The sequence below is a fragment of the Anopheles ziemanni genome, chromosome 3 (genome assembly GCF_943734765.1).
Source record: "Anopheles ziemanni chromosome 3, idAnoZiCoDA_A2_x.2, whole genome shotgun sequence".
Lineage (NCBI taxonomy): Eukaryota > Metazoa > Arthropoda > Insecta > Diptera > Culicidae > Anopheles > Anopheles ziemanni.
In genome coordinates, this window is record NC_080706.1 from 76,430,319 (window position 1) to 76,443,100 (window position 12,782).

The window sequence follows — 12,782 nt, forward strand, 5'->3', positions numbered from 1 at the left end:
CCCAATTTATTTTTGACTCACTTTACTCCGAATTTCTCGACGGTAGATTAAAGGCTGTTTCTTTGCGTAAGAACCATTTTTAACTGTACACATTTGTGGTTTTCTGTTTTGTTTTCCTTAAAACAATGTTCTCCGAACTATCCGCTCAGCCGGGTTTCCATTCGGTCCCTCCACATTCACACCATCGTCGGTGCTTCCGTCCGGTTTCTTTTTACGCTGGGCGTAGCTGAGACTCGCCTTATCAAAGTCCAATGGCATTATTCCTAGATCGCCACTATATCGGTTTTTCGCAACCTGAAGGTACTTCTTTCCCCGCACCGATGTTAGCCGTTTGTCCTGTATGATCAATACATTGTCCGCTTCCTGGGATGCTTTCGCACCACCAAAGATCGAGCTCGTCGTCAGCTCGTCCGTATCGCGCTCCTTACGTGGATGAATCACCAGCGTCACGTGGCAGTTGCGCTTGGTGGCAAACGTCCGGAAAGACGCTATGATGGCGTCCTGCTTCCAGTAGCGATCGAGGTGTTTCGTGTCCTCCTGCACGCCCATCATGAACTGCAGATTGTCGATGATGACGTGCTGGATATCGTGTACGTACTGCGCGTGCTCGATCGCTTCCATCACCAGCCTGATCGGTTGCTGCCCGTGGAACGTCATGAAGTAGATCGGCAACTGTTCGAACGCGTCCGCCCACTGCTCAAACTCACTCAAGTTCTCATCGAGCGGTCGGCCGACCATTTGCCGCAGTAGCGTGACCGCTAGGCGAGTGTTGCGGATCTCGAACGACCCCCACAGCGTCGATACACCTTGCTGGGCCAAATCGAGCGAGTAGTCCGACATAAAGGTCGTCTTGCCGCAGCCGGTTGGACCCGTGAGGACGGTCAGTTCACCCTTCCGATGACCCTTGAGCAACTTGTTTAGCGTTGGGTAGCGTTTCCACTTGACGCCCTGCACTTTATCGATATTCTGTAGATCACTCAGCACGTCCTGACGGAGGGAGCGGAACGTTGTGATGGACTGATGAAGAATGGGTTGTGCTTTCGTCAGGATTGTCCGTGGTTCGATGTTTCCCTCGAGTAGAGCTTTATACGGGGTGGGATGTTGATCGGTGGGACGCACAAAAAGACACCGCCTTTCGTCGAGTTTTTTGGCGTAGTTTCGGGCCGTATCCCAACCGGCGGTGTCGTAGTTAAACCACAGCGTTAACCGCTGGAATCGCTCCAATCCAGGCAGGCACTGTTGAGGTAGATTTTTCAATCCATGAGGAAGACAAACGGCGGTTGCTACGATCAGGGAAATATTGGTTAAACCTAATTTGCCATTACTAGTTTGATTCGCAATTGTTACCATTTTGCTTTACACTTCCCAGTGCAAGGAGATCGAGCACGTTAAGCACTAAAATGGCATTCGTTTGGCTTTGGTGATCTTTCACTTTGGTTAATACCCCGGCCGAAGAGCAACGCAGATAAATTAAACCGCTGGCATTTGCTTCCGGTACCGTACGCTCACAGATCTCTCCGTCGGGACCGACGTGAAGCGTTTTGTAACCGGTTGGTCGCTCCTCTACGTCCAGCAGTGGTATGGAGAGTTCTTTCCGTCGCTCGTTCCAATGCGCCTTAACAGTGACTAGTGCTTCTGGGAGTATATTCTACGGTTGTGATAGCAAAGTATGTTAATTTTTCCTTCATCTTCAACGTATCAAGATATACCAAACTGACCTCCAACTGCAACTGCCGTATAGCCTCCTTTGCACCTTCCAAGTCCAACGGCACCGAATCATGCGGAAGCAGATGCAAGACGCCAATTTGTTCCTTTTTCAACTCCAAAAAGGCATCTCTCTGCTTACGCAATTCCTGCACAGTTTTCATGGACCGATTGTGTGGGAGGAAAAACTTTTCTATATGGTCCCAACGGCCCAGGTACTGGCACGTGGAGCAGGTAAAATTTCCCGTCGTTTTATTAACGTATATACGTGTGGGTGTCGTCGAGGAACTATCAGTTCCTGTTGGTTCTGACGCTCCAGGCACCGTATGACACACGGGGCAGAACGTTTGAATGCAGGTGGCTCCTTCGACACTCTCCCCTAGGCTGGAAGTTTTGATAGTCTTTCGCATTTGATACAGCGACACCGTCACCGGCTTTTGGCCGTCGTCTTTTGGATTGTTTGCGTCCAAGCTATATGGACGCCGTAAAAGGAAGCTACAGGATGCAGCAAACTCATATTCGGAGCTGTTTTTTCCTCCGCCATTTGATAATCGATTCAACCGATGGACCGCTTTCGTGTAGGATAAAATCAGACGCTTAGCAAACATCACTTATAGGCATAACAAACTGCCGAGAGAAAAAAAACCTAGCAAATAAACTTTTTATCACAAACAACTTTCAGTTTCAGTTTATTTCACAATGTTCCCTAAACTACGACGCGCGCCTCAACATCCTGCCAAACGCTGGAATTCTTGTGGCGTAATAGAAGGCGGGAAGGAACCCCTTCTCTTGCCGGTGTGCGATGGAGGGTTATGTTTTTGTTTACATTTTGCGCAGTTTGCCCAAAGTGTGTGAAAACAAGGTAACGTCATAAATTCATCATTCCTCGGAACCACGGCGCATTTATAGTGTATGGTTCGAGTTTCATTCGCATCTTGAACTGTCGCAATTGTTTGAAAAAAAAGTACAATATTGTAGGAATCTGATGGAATAAATTATTTGGTACAATATGCTTAACATGTCGAGTTTAGATACAGTATTACATAGTCTTGGTTGGATCAGTAAAAAGGGTTTTAAAACGTATGTAAAAAAGTAAAAAAGTGGGGCAATTGTGCTTCTTTCATCCCGAAAACGCGAACTTCGAACACCAGACACTAATTGTAGACGTTGTTATTATTAATCATTGTTTAGATTTTTTTTGCATACTCGTATCAATATTCATATATTTGCCTTCTTACAGCTTTGCTTATACAGAATGCGTTTCCACTATAGAGTGGACAACATATTGGATTGATTGTAAAATAAAATTGACACCGAAAAGGGAAAGCATTTAAAAAGGGAAATATAGAGCCGAGCGGCGAGGGAAAGAATAATATAATCAACATCGAAGCGAACGAAAGATACACTACTAGTGAGCTAACATTTGCTTCCTTTTCTATAAAACCACTACTCCCCTTCTCGCGTGCGCTGTGGAATTGCGGCATCAAATATAAGCAGAAATATAGTTTATATATTTTAACGTAATGCTCCCCGTTGACTCTCTAATGCACGTGTTTGGGAGCAAATAGAGTGGAACCTATCATATGTTTACACTATCTCAAACTTGTCCGTGTAGAACACCGTCTCGGCGGAGAACTTTACATCGACATCACCATCGACAAGGACCACCTTGGCAGGGGCCAGTTCGGCGTAGGGAATTTTCGATGAGAATGTAACCTGTGTAATACGGGAAAGGAGTATAGTATTGATTATTTAATTCAACACGATCCAGGTTGAAAGTGGTTCTTACGTCTAACGGGAAGAAATCTCCTGGAATGGAGTTTGGTACGCTGAATTCCATTGAACCTTGTTTACTTGAAGCGTCAATGACCGGCAACGTCCATTGAAGTAGATTTTTACGCGAATCGTGATTGTATTCGCCATCGCACTCGGCAATCGATGGAGTAATACCCATTCTGTAAAACAAAGGAGGAAACGTAAACCGATGGAACGCTTGTGATACCTTCTCTTTCAAACAATGAATGTTACTTACGGTAATGGAATCGTTATGCAAACATCTTGCAGCTCCAATCGTGTATGCTCCAGCTCATATTCAATATTCACATCGCATCCACCTTCGGCATTTTCAGATGGCCAGCAATTAACTGTGGGATGAATAAAACAGATAATTACAGCCAACTCTAAAATAAAGTTATCAGAATCGCCGTCTACTTACTCGTCAACGGAACGGCAGATTCATCCTGCGTCTGGTAGCGCCACTTCAACACACCAACGTCCGTGTTCAAAGGGAACGGTTTAGCCGGGTTTTTCAGACCAATCTGATTCGCGCTGCGGAACAGCTCCTTGTCCACATTCGGGTGCGTCTGCAGCTGAATGCCCCGCTGATCGGCATTGTCCAGATGCACCTTGATACGACCATACTTTTCGTTTGAAATTCGCAATGACAGCAACCCGGACAACTCGAACGTCTGCAATCCGCCGTCGCGCCCAACACGGATCACAACCTTGTCCTCCATGCGCAAGTGGACACTGTAAGTGCAAGAAATACATGATTGACGGTTCCGGTTTGATTTCAGGCATCGTATTTGCTCTTCTTACTCGTCCATCACCACATCGGACGCTGGTTTCGCCTTAGCAACGGCAGAAGATGCAGCCGCAGCTGGAAGCGGTGTCGAAACAACCTTCTCGCCCTCGTTTTTCAACTGATCGACGAACGTGTCAGCATCGCGAGACTTGCCGCCAAGCTTGAGAGCATTTCGTGGCGCACTTGGTTTCCTAGAACAAAAAACAAGAGAATGGGTTTACTTTTCTGTCGCCAATCTGGCCTACTTCGTTACTTTTTCCAGATCGTTAAGGAACTTACGCAGCGGCCGGAGCAGGTTTGCTAAGCTCCCCAATGGTAACCAACGGTGTGCTAGATGATGAAATACTATCGTTCGGGAAACTGCCTCCGCCGATTGGCCGATTGCCGAAACCTTCCGGCCCGCTTCCTCCACTGCGCCCTCCCAGGCCAGACTTTTTCTGCTCCATGCGCTGACGCTGCAGTTCCTTCGCCCGTTCGCGCATCTTCTGCTTGGCTTCGCGCTCTTGCGTTTGCCGAACTGCCTGATACACTTTCTCCTCGTGCGAATCCATCTCGACGAACGTCTTGATTTGGGCCAAATTCACGCTCTCGCGGTAACCGAGCGCCACGATTTCGTCGAACGCAAAGATCAAATCGAACGCATTCTCGATGATTTCCTTCTCCTCCAGCGAGCGGCAGTACTCGGGAATCACCTTCGAGAACAGACGCAACGTCTCCAGATCCTCCAGAATGTTACTGGCTTTCGTGGTGATCAGCAGCATGTACAGTTTCTCCATCGGTTGGTACACGTACCGGACGGAGTCCGTTTCGACGAAAGTGTGCTGCTTTCCGGACGTCATCAACTTTGGAAATGCCGCCAGCAAACCCTCGATTCTGGCTTTGGTCATTTCAACAAACTGCCGGGAAACGATGGCTGTGCGAGAAGATGTTTTTGTTATTATAAAATGTGGCCAATGCCTTTGATCCCTTCACTTTGATACATACTTTTCCCAGCTTTTGTACACACTGCAGCCGCTATTAATACCTGTAATTATAGGTTAACGGATTCAATCAATCGTATATTCAACAATCGTTACATTTATCACAGTACCATTTTTCTTAATCAGCACACTTTTACTGAATAAATACGAAAACAAACGATTCCAATAGAAACGTTTTGTTGGATCACAAATCGCGAGACGGATTCCGGCTGACGTGTGAGCTAGTGACGTTTCGTTGCCTTCCTACTGCTTCCAATGCGAAAGGGATTGGATTTGCCTTATTTCCGACACGTAATGCAACCTCACAACACTCAGTGGAACGCCAAATGTATGCAGAACATCTGTTTAAAGAATTAAAGTGCAAATTCCACCCACGTACGGATTTTAACAACGAATTATTAGTGCAGATCTTGTCGCCAAATAGATACACCGACTAGTCAGAAGGAATTTACGACAGCTAGACAACGTTTGACATTTAAATGACAACATTGACCAAAGTGAAGACCTGTTTCCACAACTTTAAAAACATATCTTTTAAGCCAAAATTTTGCTATTTACTTTCACCGTTGTAATTGGCAACTACCCCGGGAACAAAATGTTTTCAACATTCCATAAATCATATTTATTCCACTACTCAATCAAAATAAGGAATTTACGCGCTTAATATTAAATCGACCTAATATATTTTATAGATGGTATACATGTATACAATACGGTACGCACCGTGCAAGTAGAAATAAAAAAAACTGATTGAAAAAATGTCTACTGAAATTAGATAGAATTGTCCTTAGACCGAAATTTATTCTCCAAGTATTCTTCAAGTATTAAACACAACTGAAACCGCTACACTTATTCGCCAAACTTCTTGTTTTTCTCCTCCTGGAACTTGAAGTGTAAATCCATGCAATCCTGGTTCGAGATGTTCACCCATCCGGATGGTTTGATGTGGTACACACGCACGATACCACCGGAATAGGCGTCACGGTGTGTCGCGTGGTAAATCGCACGTCTGCCCAGATCCTGTGCTTCTTCGTCCGTAAGATCCCAGTGGTAGCCAGAGTCGAGCACTCCATAGGCGTAAATGGACCCACTTCCGACTGAAAACACCTTGCCGGGAGTGCGCGTTCCTTCCGAATCGATGTAGTACAGCTGAGGGCCCTAAAATGTAAAACAAACTCTTCAGAAAAATTGCCCATTAGAACAAAAGGGTCCGATGAACTCACTCGTTTGTCGTATCCGGCCAACATCATGCCCATGCTCAGTCCCATCCCCTTGTAGTAGTACACGATGTTGGACATAATTTTGCTGGCAGCAGCCACGGAAATTCGTTCCTTGTTGCGCAGCTCATAGATACGGCACTCCTTGGCCAGCACACGGTCCCAGTAGACGCAATCGGCCGCACCGCCAGCCAGCGTACCGAGCAGGTAGTCGTTGATTTCTACAATCTTCTTCATGGTCTGCGAGCCAATGAACTGCCCACCGGTGGCACGGGAATCGACCGCCAGAATAACACCACCCTGGAACCGGAAGCCGAGGGTGGTTGTGCCGTGATCAAATTCCATCTTGATTCCGCTCGATTCACCAGCGGCTTGAAGTTTAGCCAAATTCAAAGCCGGCTAAGAAATAAATTTCATGATGTAGAATAGAAAACAACAAAGTCATCCCAACAGCAAGCTTAACCTTACATCTTGAAACGGAGGTACAGCTAGGGACATGTTATTTTGCAGGTTTTGCGTGTTGACCATGATGTCGCGAGCAAAGAAATCGTTGCCCATCGATGCTCCACCGAACACATTGCTCTGAGAAAGACCACAAATTTCGGCTAGGGCCATTTTTGCTGCACTTTTTACGATGAAAACTGAACTTAAATTGCGAGCTACACTTCTTGATCGTATGCGGTGAAATGCTAGATGATGACAAACAATATTCGCTAGAGTTGGCAGAACTGGGATTCGATCCCTTGACGGATTCTAAAGGATTGGTTCCTATTTAATGGATTCGGATCAGATTTGATTCGCTCGACATTTGAATCAGATTTAATTTGTTTGGGGCTCGATTTGATTCAATTCTGATTTGATACGAATATATTTCAATTTTATGTGACCCGATTCAGACACGAGGTGAGTCAAATTAGTCACGTAATGAGTCGATGTGAAGACAATAGGCTCCAATAGGATGATAAACCCCAAACTCCCAGGTTCGAACTACCATGAGGCACAATTTTGTCAAACTGGGTCCCGAACCCATATTTTAACAGTCCAGTGCCTTCGCTTTGTCGCCAATGGTAACCAGTATGAAAAGGTTATAATGTCGATCTCTTGAATAAAATCCCGTACCGATCACTAGAAAACTGCAGTCTGTGGTTGACAACTGATCCGGGCGGTTCTGCCGACGTTCTTTCTGTGGTAAACAAACACCGTTTCAAGTGCAATCTTATCGTAATCTCAAACATTTCGGTAAACAGCGCAAAAATGGTTTCAGCACGTGCGTTGCATTATGTGTTCAAAATCGGCAATCGCGCTAAGAACATCCACTTCTTCCGCGAAATCTTGGGAATGAAGGTAGGTCGCATTCGAGTGCGCAACGAGTCCCGGTCACAAAGTAACGTTCACTTTCCTATTCGACGACAGGTGCTGCGTCACGAAGAATTTACGCAAGGTTGCGATGCGGCATGTAATGGGTTTGTAGATTGAGAGCTACCTTTTCCTGCTCGCTTCCAGGGGTACCAGTTTTTATTTCGTTACTTGTTTTCCCGTTATCAGTCCGTACGACAACCGGTGGAGCAAAACGATGATCGGATATGGACCGGAATCGTCTCATTTCGTAATCGAGTTGACGTACAACTATGGAGTGAAGGAGTACGCACTGGGAAACGATTTTGTCGGCATGACGATCAAATCAACGGACATCATCGATCGTGCCGCGAAGCACGGATACCCGGTGGAAAAGGTGACGGATGGAAGCCACCAGGCAGTTCTCGTTTCGCCGGACGGGTACCGTGTGTTTGTCGTGGCGGAAACCCCAGCTGCTGGTACCGATCCGGTGCAGCGTGTCGCTCTACACGTCACCGACATCGTGAAATCACGGCAATACTGGGCAGATACGCTCGCCATGCCCCTATTGGATGCTGGATCGACTAGCGACAAGCAGCTGGATCTTTCGTTTAACAACGGAAAGTTCGCGCTGGAACTGTCGCAGCTCGAGCAGGGTAAGGCACTCGATCGAGCCAAAGCGTATGGACGAATTGCGTTCGCGGTGCCGTATGATGAACAACCCAAAATCGATCAGATGGTTCAGGCCGCTAACGGAACTATCTTGACGCCACTCATTTCCCTCGACACACCCGGAAAGGCAACGGTACGTGTGATCATTTTGGCCGATCCGGACGGCCACGAGATTTGCTTCGTCGATGAGGAAGGCTTCTCTGCCCTTTCGGCACTGGATCCGGAAAGTAACGAAGCGTTGGACAAGTACATCGCTAAAGATCCGTTCCAAGAGAAGTGAAAATGTATGAAAAAAAAGAAAACATCACATTCCGGCGGCCAGCTAGGGCCACTGCGAATCAAGTATAACTGACTTAAACGGTAGGCATAGTGAAAAAACAAACAAACCAGGGATAGAACACTATCGCAATCGTTATACAGTGAATGATTCACACAACGAGTAAAGTGCCAAGTACGATGCTTATTGTGCCCTATTACGCAACCTTTTTTTTGTCATCATCAAGCAGCTTCCAGACTTATGATAATGGTAGACATTATGTGAGTAATTAATAGTGATTATCATTGACGACATTGCCTTTCCAAGGGAATCGGCTGATCGATGTATCAAATCAAATAAAAAATACTCTGTATTTTGATGTTGTCAAGGATCTGTACTAAAGCCTTTTGTTATTAAATTTATAATCAATCAAAAAATCAATTTCCCAAGATACTATAATCTCAATAAAACATGTGGTGAAAATACATATAAAAACACAATTCAAGTAATGTGGTCGGTTGTGATCGTAAGTTTAACGTTATAAATTTTCTTTCATTCCAAAGAAGGGGTAATGTGCCAGTTTTCGCCCACTTAGAGAACCCCACGAAAGAAATCGTTGCACTCATTTTATCAACCATATAGCGATAAACTTGGTATGGTAAGGTAGAGAAGCTATTTAAGCGTGCAATAAAATTCATTAAATTTAAAAAAGTATTAAATAGATAGCTTTTAAATAGTCTGAAAGCTATCTATGTAACTTTTTTTTAAATTATGCCCTATGTTAAAAAGTTTTTTATATAAAATAAGTTCGCGTTACATTCTCCGCCCAGGCAAGATTTCTTGTAGCGCCTGTATTACCCCAATCCTATTTAGAATACTTCTTAGTTCGTAGTCTGTTTCGTCCTTTTCGATGATTGGCGGCAAGTGTGGTATTTTTTAAATCTAAAATCTATTCCTAAAGCAAAAGGAAGGCAGGAAGCAACAGAACTGTGGAGTCTGCAAAATGGAGGCTGAAGAAAAAAAAAGAGCTTAAAAAAGTGTACGACAAACTGAATAACAAGATATTTCGATACAAGCGAGAGGAAAAACGACGCAGGAGACTTTATATTTCTTCGTACCTGTTTTCAAATCTAGTAGCCTTTTATCAGAAAATACTTCGAAAATAGTCTATAAATTAAACGCCGCAGCAAGCTAGAAGCACAGGATGGAGTGCAGATGCCAAATGTTTCGCTCCGCGGTAAAAGGACTCAAAAAAGCAGTTACTCGTGTGTTTTCCCCTTTTCTTTGCAGGAAGGAACTGGACTGTGAAATCTGCAAAATGGAGGCAGAAAAAAAAGAAAAACTGAAAAAAGTATTCGCAAAATTGAACAAAAAGAAATTTCGATACACGCAAGAACAAAAACAACACTGGAGAAGATTGCAGCCTATTTTATCATCGAAGAACCGCATGGGGACATGGATCAGAAAATACTTCGAAAATAGTCTATAAATTAAACGCCGCAGCAAGCTAGAAGCACAGGATGGAGTGCAGATGCCAAATGTTTCGCTCCGCGGTAAAAGGACTCAAAAGAGCTGTTACTCGTGTGTTTTCTCCTTTTCTTTGCAGGAAGGAACCGGACTGTGAAATCTGCAAAATGGAGGCAGAAGAAAAAGAAAAACTGAAAAAAGTATTCGCAAAATTGAACAAAAAGAAATTTCGATACACGCAAGAACAAAAACAACACTGGAGAAGATTGCAGCCTATTTTATCATCGAAGAACCGCATGGGGACATGGATCAGAAAATACTTCGAAAATAGTCTATAAACTAAACGCCGCTGCAAGCTAGAAGCACAGGATGGAGTGCAGATGCCAAATGTTTCGCTCCGCGGTAAAAGGACTCAAAAAAGCAGTTACTCGTGTGTTTTCCCCTTTTCTTTGCAGGAAGGAACTGGACTGTGAAATCTGCAAAATGGAGGCAGAAAAAAAAGAAAAACTGAAAAAAGTATTCGCAAAATTGAACAAAAAGAAATTTCGATACACGCAAGAACAAAAACAACACTGGAGAAGATTGCAGCCTATTTTATCATCGAAGAACCGCATGGGGACATGGATCAGAAAATACTTCGAAAATAGTCTATAAATTAAACGCCGCAGCAAGCTAGAAGCACAGGATGCAGTGCAAATGCCAAATGTTTCGCTCCGCGGTAAAAGGACTCAAAAGAGCAGTTACTCGTGTGTTTTCTCCTTTCTTTGCAGGAAGGAGCCAGAGTGTGTAATCTGCAAAATGGAGGCAGTAGAAAAAGAAAAACTGAAAAAAGTATACGCAAAATTGAACAAAAAGAAATTTCGATACACGCAAGAACAAAAACAACACTGGAGAAGATTGCAGCCTATTTTATCATCGAAGAACCGCATGGGGACATGGATCAGAAAATACTTCGAAAATAGTCTATAAATTAAACGCCGCAGCAAGCTAGAAGCACAGGATGGAGTGCAGATGCCAAATGTTTCGCTCCGCGGTAAAAGGACTCAAAAAAGCAGTTACTCGTGTGTTTTCCCCTTTTCTTTGCAGGAAGGAACTGGACTGTGAAATCTGCAAAATGGAGGCAGAAAAAAAAGAAAAACTGAAAAAAGTATTCGCAAAATTGAACAAACAGAAATTTCGATACACGCAAGAACAAAAACAACACTGGAGAAGATTGCAGCCTATTTTATCATCGAAGAACCGCATGGGGACATGGATCAGAAAATACTTCGAAAATAGTCTATAAATTAAACGCCGCAGCAAGCTAGAAGCACAGGATGGAGTGCAGATGCCAAATGTTTCGCTCCGCGGTAAAAGGACTCAAAAGAGCTGTTACTCGTGTGTTTTCTCCTTTTCTTTGCAGGAAGGAACCGGACTGTGAAATCTGCAAAATGGAGGCAGAAGAAAAAGAAAAACTGAAAAAAGTATTCGCAAAATTGAACAAAAAGAAATTTCGATACACGCAAGAACAAAAACAACACTGGAGAAGATTGCAGCCTATTTTATCATCGAAGAACCGCATGGGGACATGGATCAGAAAATACTTCGAAAATAGTCTATAAACTAAACGCCGCTGCAAGCTAGAAGCACAGGATGGAGTGCAGATGCCAAATGTTTCGCTCCGCGGTAAAAGGACTCAAAAAAGCAGTTACTCGTGTGTTTTCCCCTTTTCTTTGCAGGAAGGAACCGGACTGTGAAATCTGCAAAATGGAGGCAGAAGAAAAAGAAAAACTGAAAAAAGTATTCGCAAAATTGAACAAAAAGAAATTTCGATACACGCAAGAACAAAAACAACACTGGAGAAGATTGCAGCCTATTTTATCATCGAAGAACCGCATGGGGACATGGATCAGAAAATACTTCGAAAATAGTCTATAAATTAAACGCCGCAGCAAGCTAGAAGCACAGGATGCAGTGCAAATGCCAAATGTTTCGCTCCGCGGTAAAAGGACTCAAAAGAGCAGTTACTCGTGTGTTTTCTCCTTTCTTTGCAGGAAGGAGCCAGAGTGTGTAATCTGCAAAATGGAGGCAGTAGAAAAAGAAAAACTGAAAAAAGTATACGCAAAATTGAACAAAAAGAAATTTCGATACACGTAAGAACAAAAACAACACTGGAGAAGATTGCAGCCTATTTTATCATCGAAGAACCGCATGGGGACATGGATCAGAAAATACTTCGAAAATAGTCTATAAACTAAACGCCGCAGCAAGCTAGAAGCACAGGATGGAGTGCAGATGCCAAATGTTTCGCTCCGCGGTAAAAGGACTAAAAAAAGCAGTTACTCGTGTGTTTTCTCCTTTTCTTTGCAGGAAGGAACCGGACTGTGAAATCTGCAAAATGGAGGCAGAAAAAAAAGAAAAACTGAAAAAAGTATTCGCAAAATTGAACAAAAAGAAATTTCGATACACGCAAGAACAAAAACAACACTGGAGAAGATTGCAGCCTATTTTATCATCGAAGAACCGCATGGGGACATGGATCAGAAAATACTTCGAAAATAGTCTATAAATTAAACGCCGCAGCAAGC

The 12,782-nt window shown here is 43.9% G+C and overlaps 4 protein-coding genes across 4 annotated transcripts; 1 reads left to right on the top strand and 3 right to left on the bottom strand.

The window, feature by feature from the left end:
• Positions 1–13: 13 nt before the first annotated feature.
• LOC131289683 (mitochondrial DNA helicase) lies at positions 14–2,435 on the bottom strand. The gene is made up of 3 exons (XM_058318980.1): positions 1,719–2,435; positions 1,348–1,648; positions 14–1,283 (listed from the first exon to the last, which is right to left on the bottom strand). The coding sequence occupies exons 1-3, from the start codon at positions 2,310–2,312 to the stop codon at positions 118–120; spliced, it is 2,061 nt and encodes a 686-aa protein (XP_058174963.1). The 5' UTR covers positions 2,313–2,435; the 3' UTR covers positions 14–117.
• Positions 2,436–2,909: 474 nt separating this feature from the next.
• Positions 2,910–5,307, bottom strand: LOC131285992 (coatomer subunit delta). Its single transcript, XM_058314847.1, has 7 exons — positions 5,273–5,307; positions 4,568–5,201; positions 4,303–4,479; positions 3,920–4,233; positions 3,737–3,848; positions 3,494–3,659; positions 2,910–3,420 (listed from the first exon to the last, which is right to left on the bottom strand). Exons 2-7 carry the CDS (start codon positions 5,173–5,175, stop codon positions 3,292–3,294), a joined length of 1,506 nt encoding a protein of 501 aa, XP_058170830.1. The 5' UTR covers positions 5,176–5,201; positions 5,273–5,307; the 3' UTR covers positions 2,910–3,291.
• A 722-nt stretch (positions 5,308–6,029) lies between these two features.
• LOC131286157 (proteasome subunit beta type-5) lies at positions 6,030–7,170 on the bottom strand. Its single transcript, XM_058315049.1, has 3 exons — positions 6,954–7,170; positions 6,492–6,884; positions 6,030–6,426 (listed from the first exon to the last, which is right to left on the bottom strand). The coding sequence occupies exons 1-3, from the start codon at positions 7,098–7,100 to the stop codon at positions 6,118–6,120; spliced, it is 849 nt and encodes a 282-aa protein (XP_058171032.1). The 5' UTR covers positions 7,101–7,170; the 3' UTR covers positions 6,030–6,117.
• Positions 7,171–7,698: 528 nt separating this feature from the next.
• LOC131286697 (glyoxalase domain-containing protein 4) lies at positions 7,699–8,860 on the top strand. The gene is made up of 3 exons (XM_058315686.1): positions 7,699–7,829; positions 7,899–7,948; positions 8,031–8,860. Exons 1-3 carry the CDS (start codon positions 7,740–7,742, stop codon positions 8,770–8,772), a joined length of 882 nt encoding a protein of 293 aa, XP_058171669.1. The 5' UTR covers positions 7,699–7,739; the 3' UTR covers positions 8,773–8,860.
• The last annotated feature ends 3,922 nt before the right edge of the window (positions 8,861–12,782 follow it).

Bases quoted from the DNA above. Each gene is read 5' to 3' on its own strand.
- LOC131289683 (XM_058318980.1), bottom strand. From the start codon at position 2,312: ATGTTTGCTAAGCGTCTGATTTTATCCTACACGAAAGCGGTCCATCGG. The intron at 1,649-1,718 runs GTCAGTTTGGTA...TCACAACCGTAG, and splicing joins TACGGCAGTTGCAGTTGGAG to AATATACTCCCAGAAGCACT. The intron at 1,284-1,347 runs GTAACAATTGCG...CCCTGATCGTAG, and splicing joins GGGAAGTGTAAAGCAAAATG to CAACCGCCGTTTGTCTTCCT.
- LOC131285992 (XM_058314847.1), bottom strand. From the start codon at position 5,175: ATGACCAAAGCCAGAATCGAGGGTTTGCTGGCGGCATTTCCAAAGTTG. The intron at 3,849-3,919 runs GTAAGTAGACGG...TTCATCCCACAG, and splicing joins ATCTGCCGTTCCGTTGACGA to TTAATTGCTGGCCATCTGAA. The intron at 3,421-3,493 runs GTAAGAACCACT...CGTATTACACAG, and splicing joins GAGATTTCTTCCCGTTAGAC to GTTACATTCTCATCGAAAAT.
- LOC131286157 (XM_058315049.1), bottom strand. From the start codon at position 7,100: ATGGCCCTAGCCGAAATTTGTGGTCTTTCTCAGAGCAATGTGTTCGGT. The intron at 6,885-6,953 runs GTAAGGTTAAGC...TTTATTTCTTAG, and splicing joins CTGTACCTCCGTTTCAAGAT to CCGGCTTTGAATTTGGCTAA. The intron at 6,427-6,491 runs GTGAGTTCATCG...TTTACATTTTAG, and splicing joins TGGCCGGATACGACAAACGA to GGCCCTCAGCTGTACTACAT.
- LOC131286697 (XM_058315686.1), top strand. From the start codon at position 7,740: ATGGTTTCAGCACGTGCGTTGCATTATGTGTTCAAAATCGGCAATCGC. The intron at 7,830-7,898 runs GTAGGTCGCATT...ATTCGACGACAG, and splicing joins GCGAAATCTTGGGAATGAAG to GTGCTGCGTCACGAAGAATT. The intron at 7,949-8,030 runs GTTTGTAGATTG...TCCCGTTATCAG, and splicing joins TGCGATGCGGCATGTAATGG to TCCGTACGACAACCGGTGGA.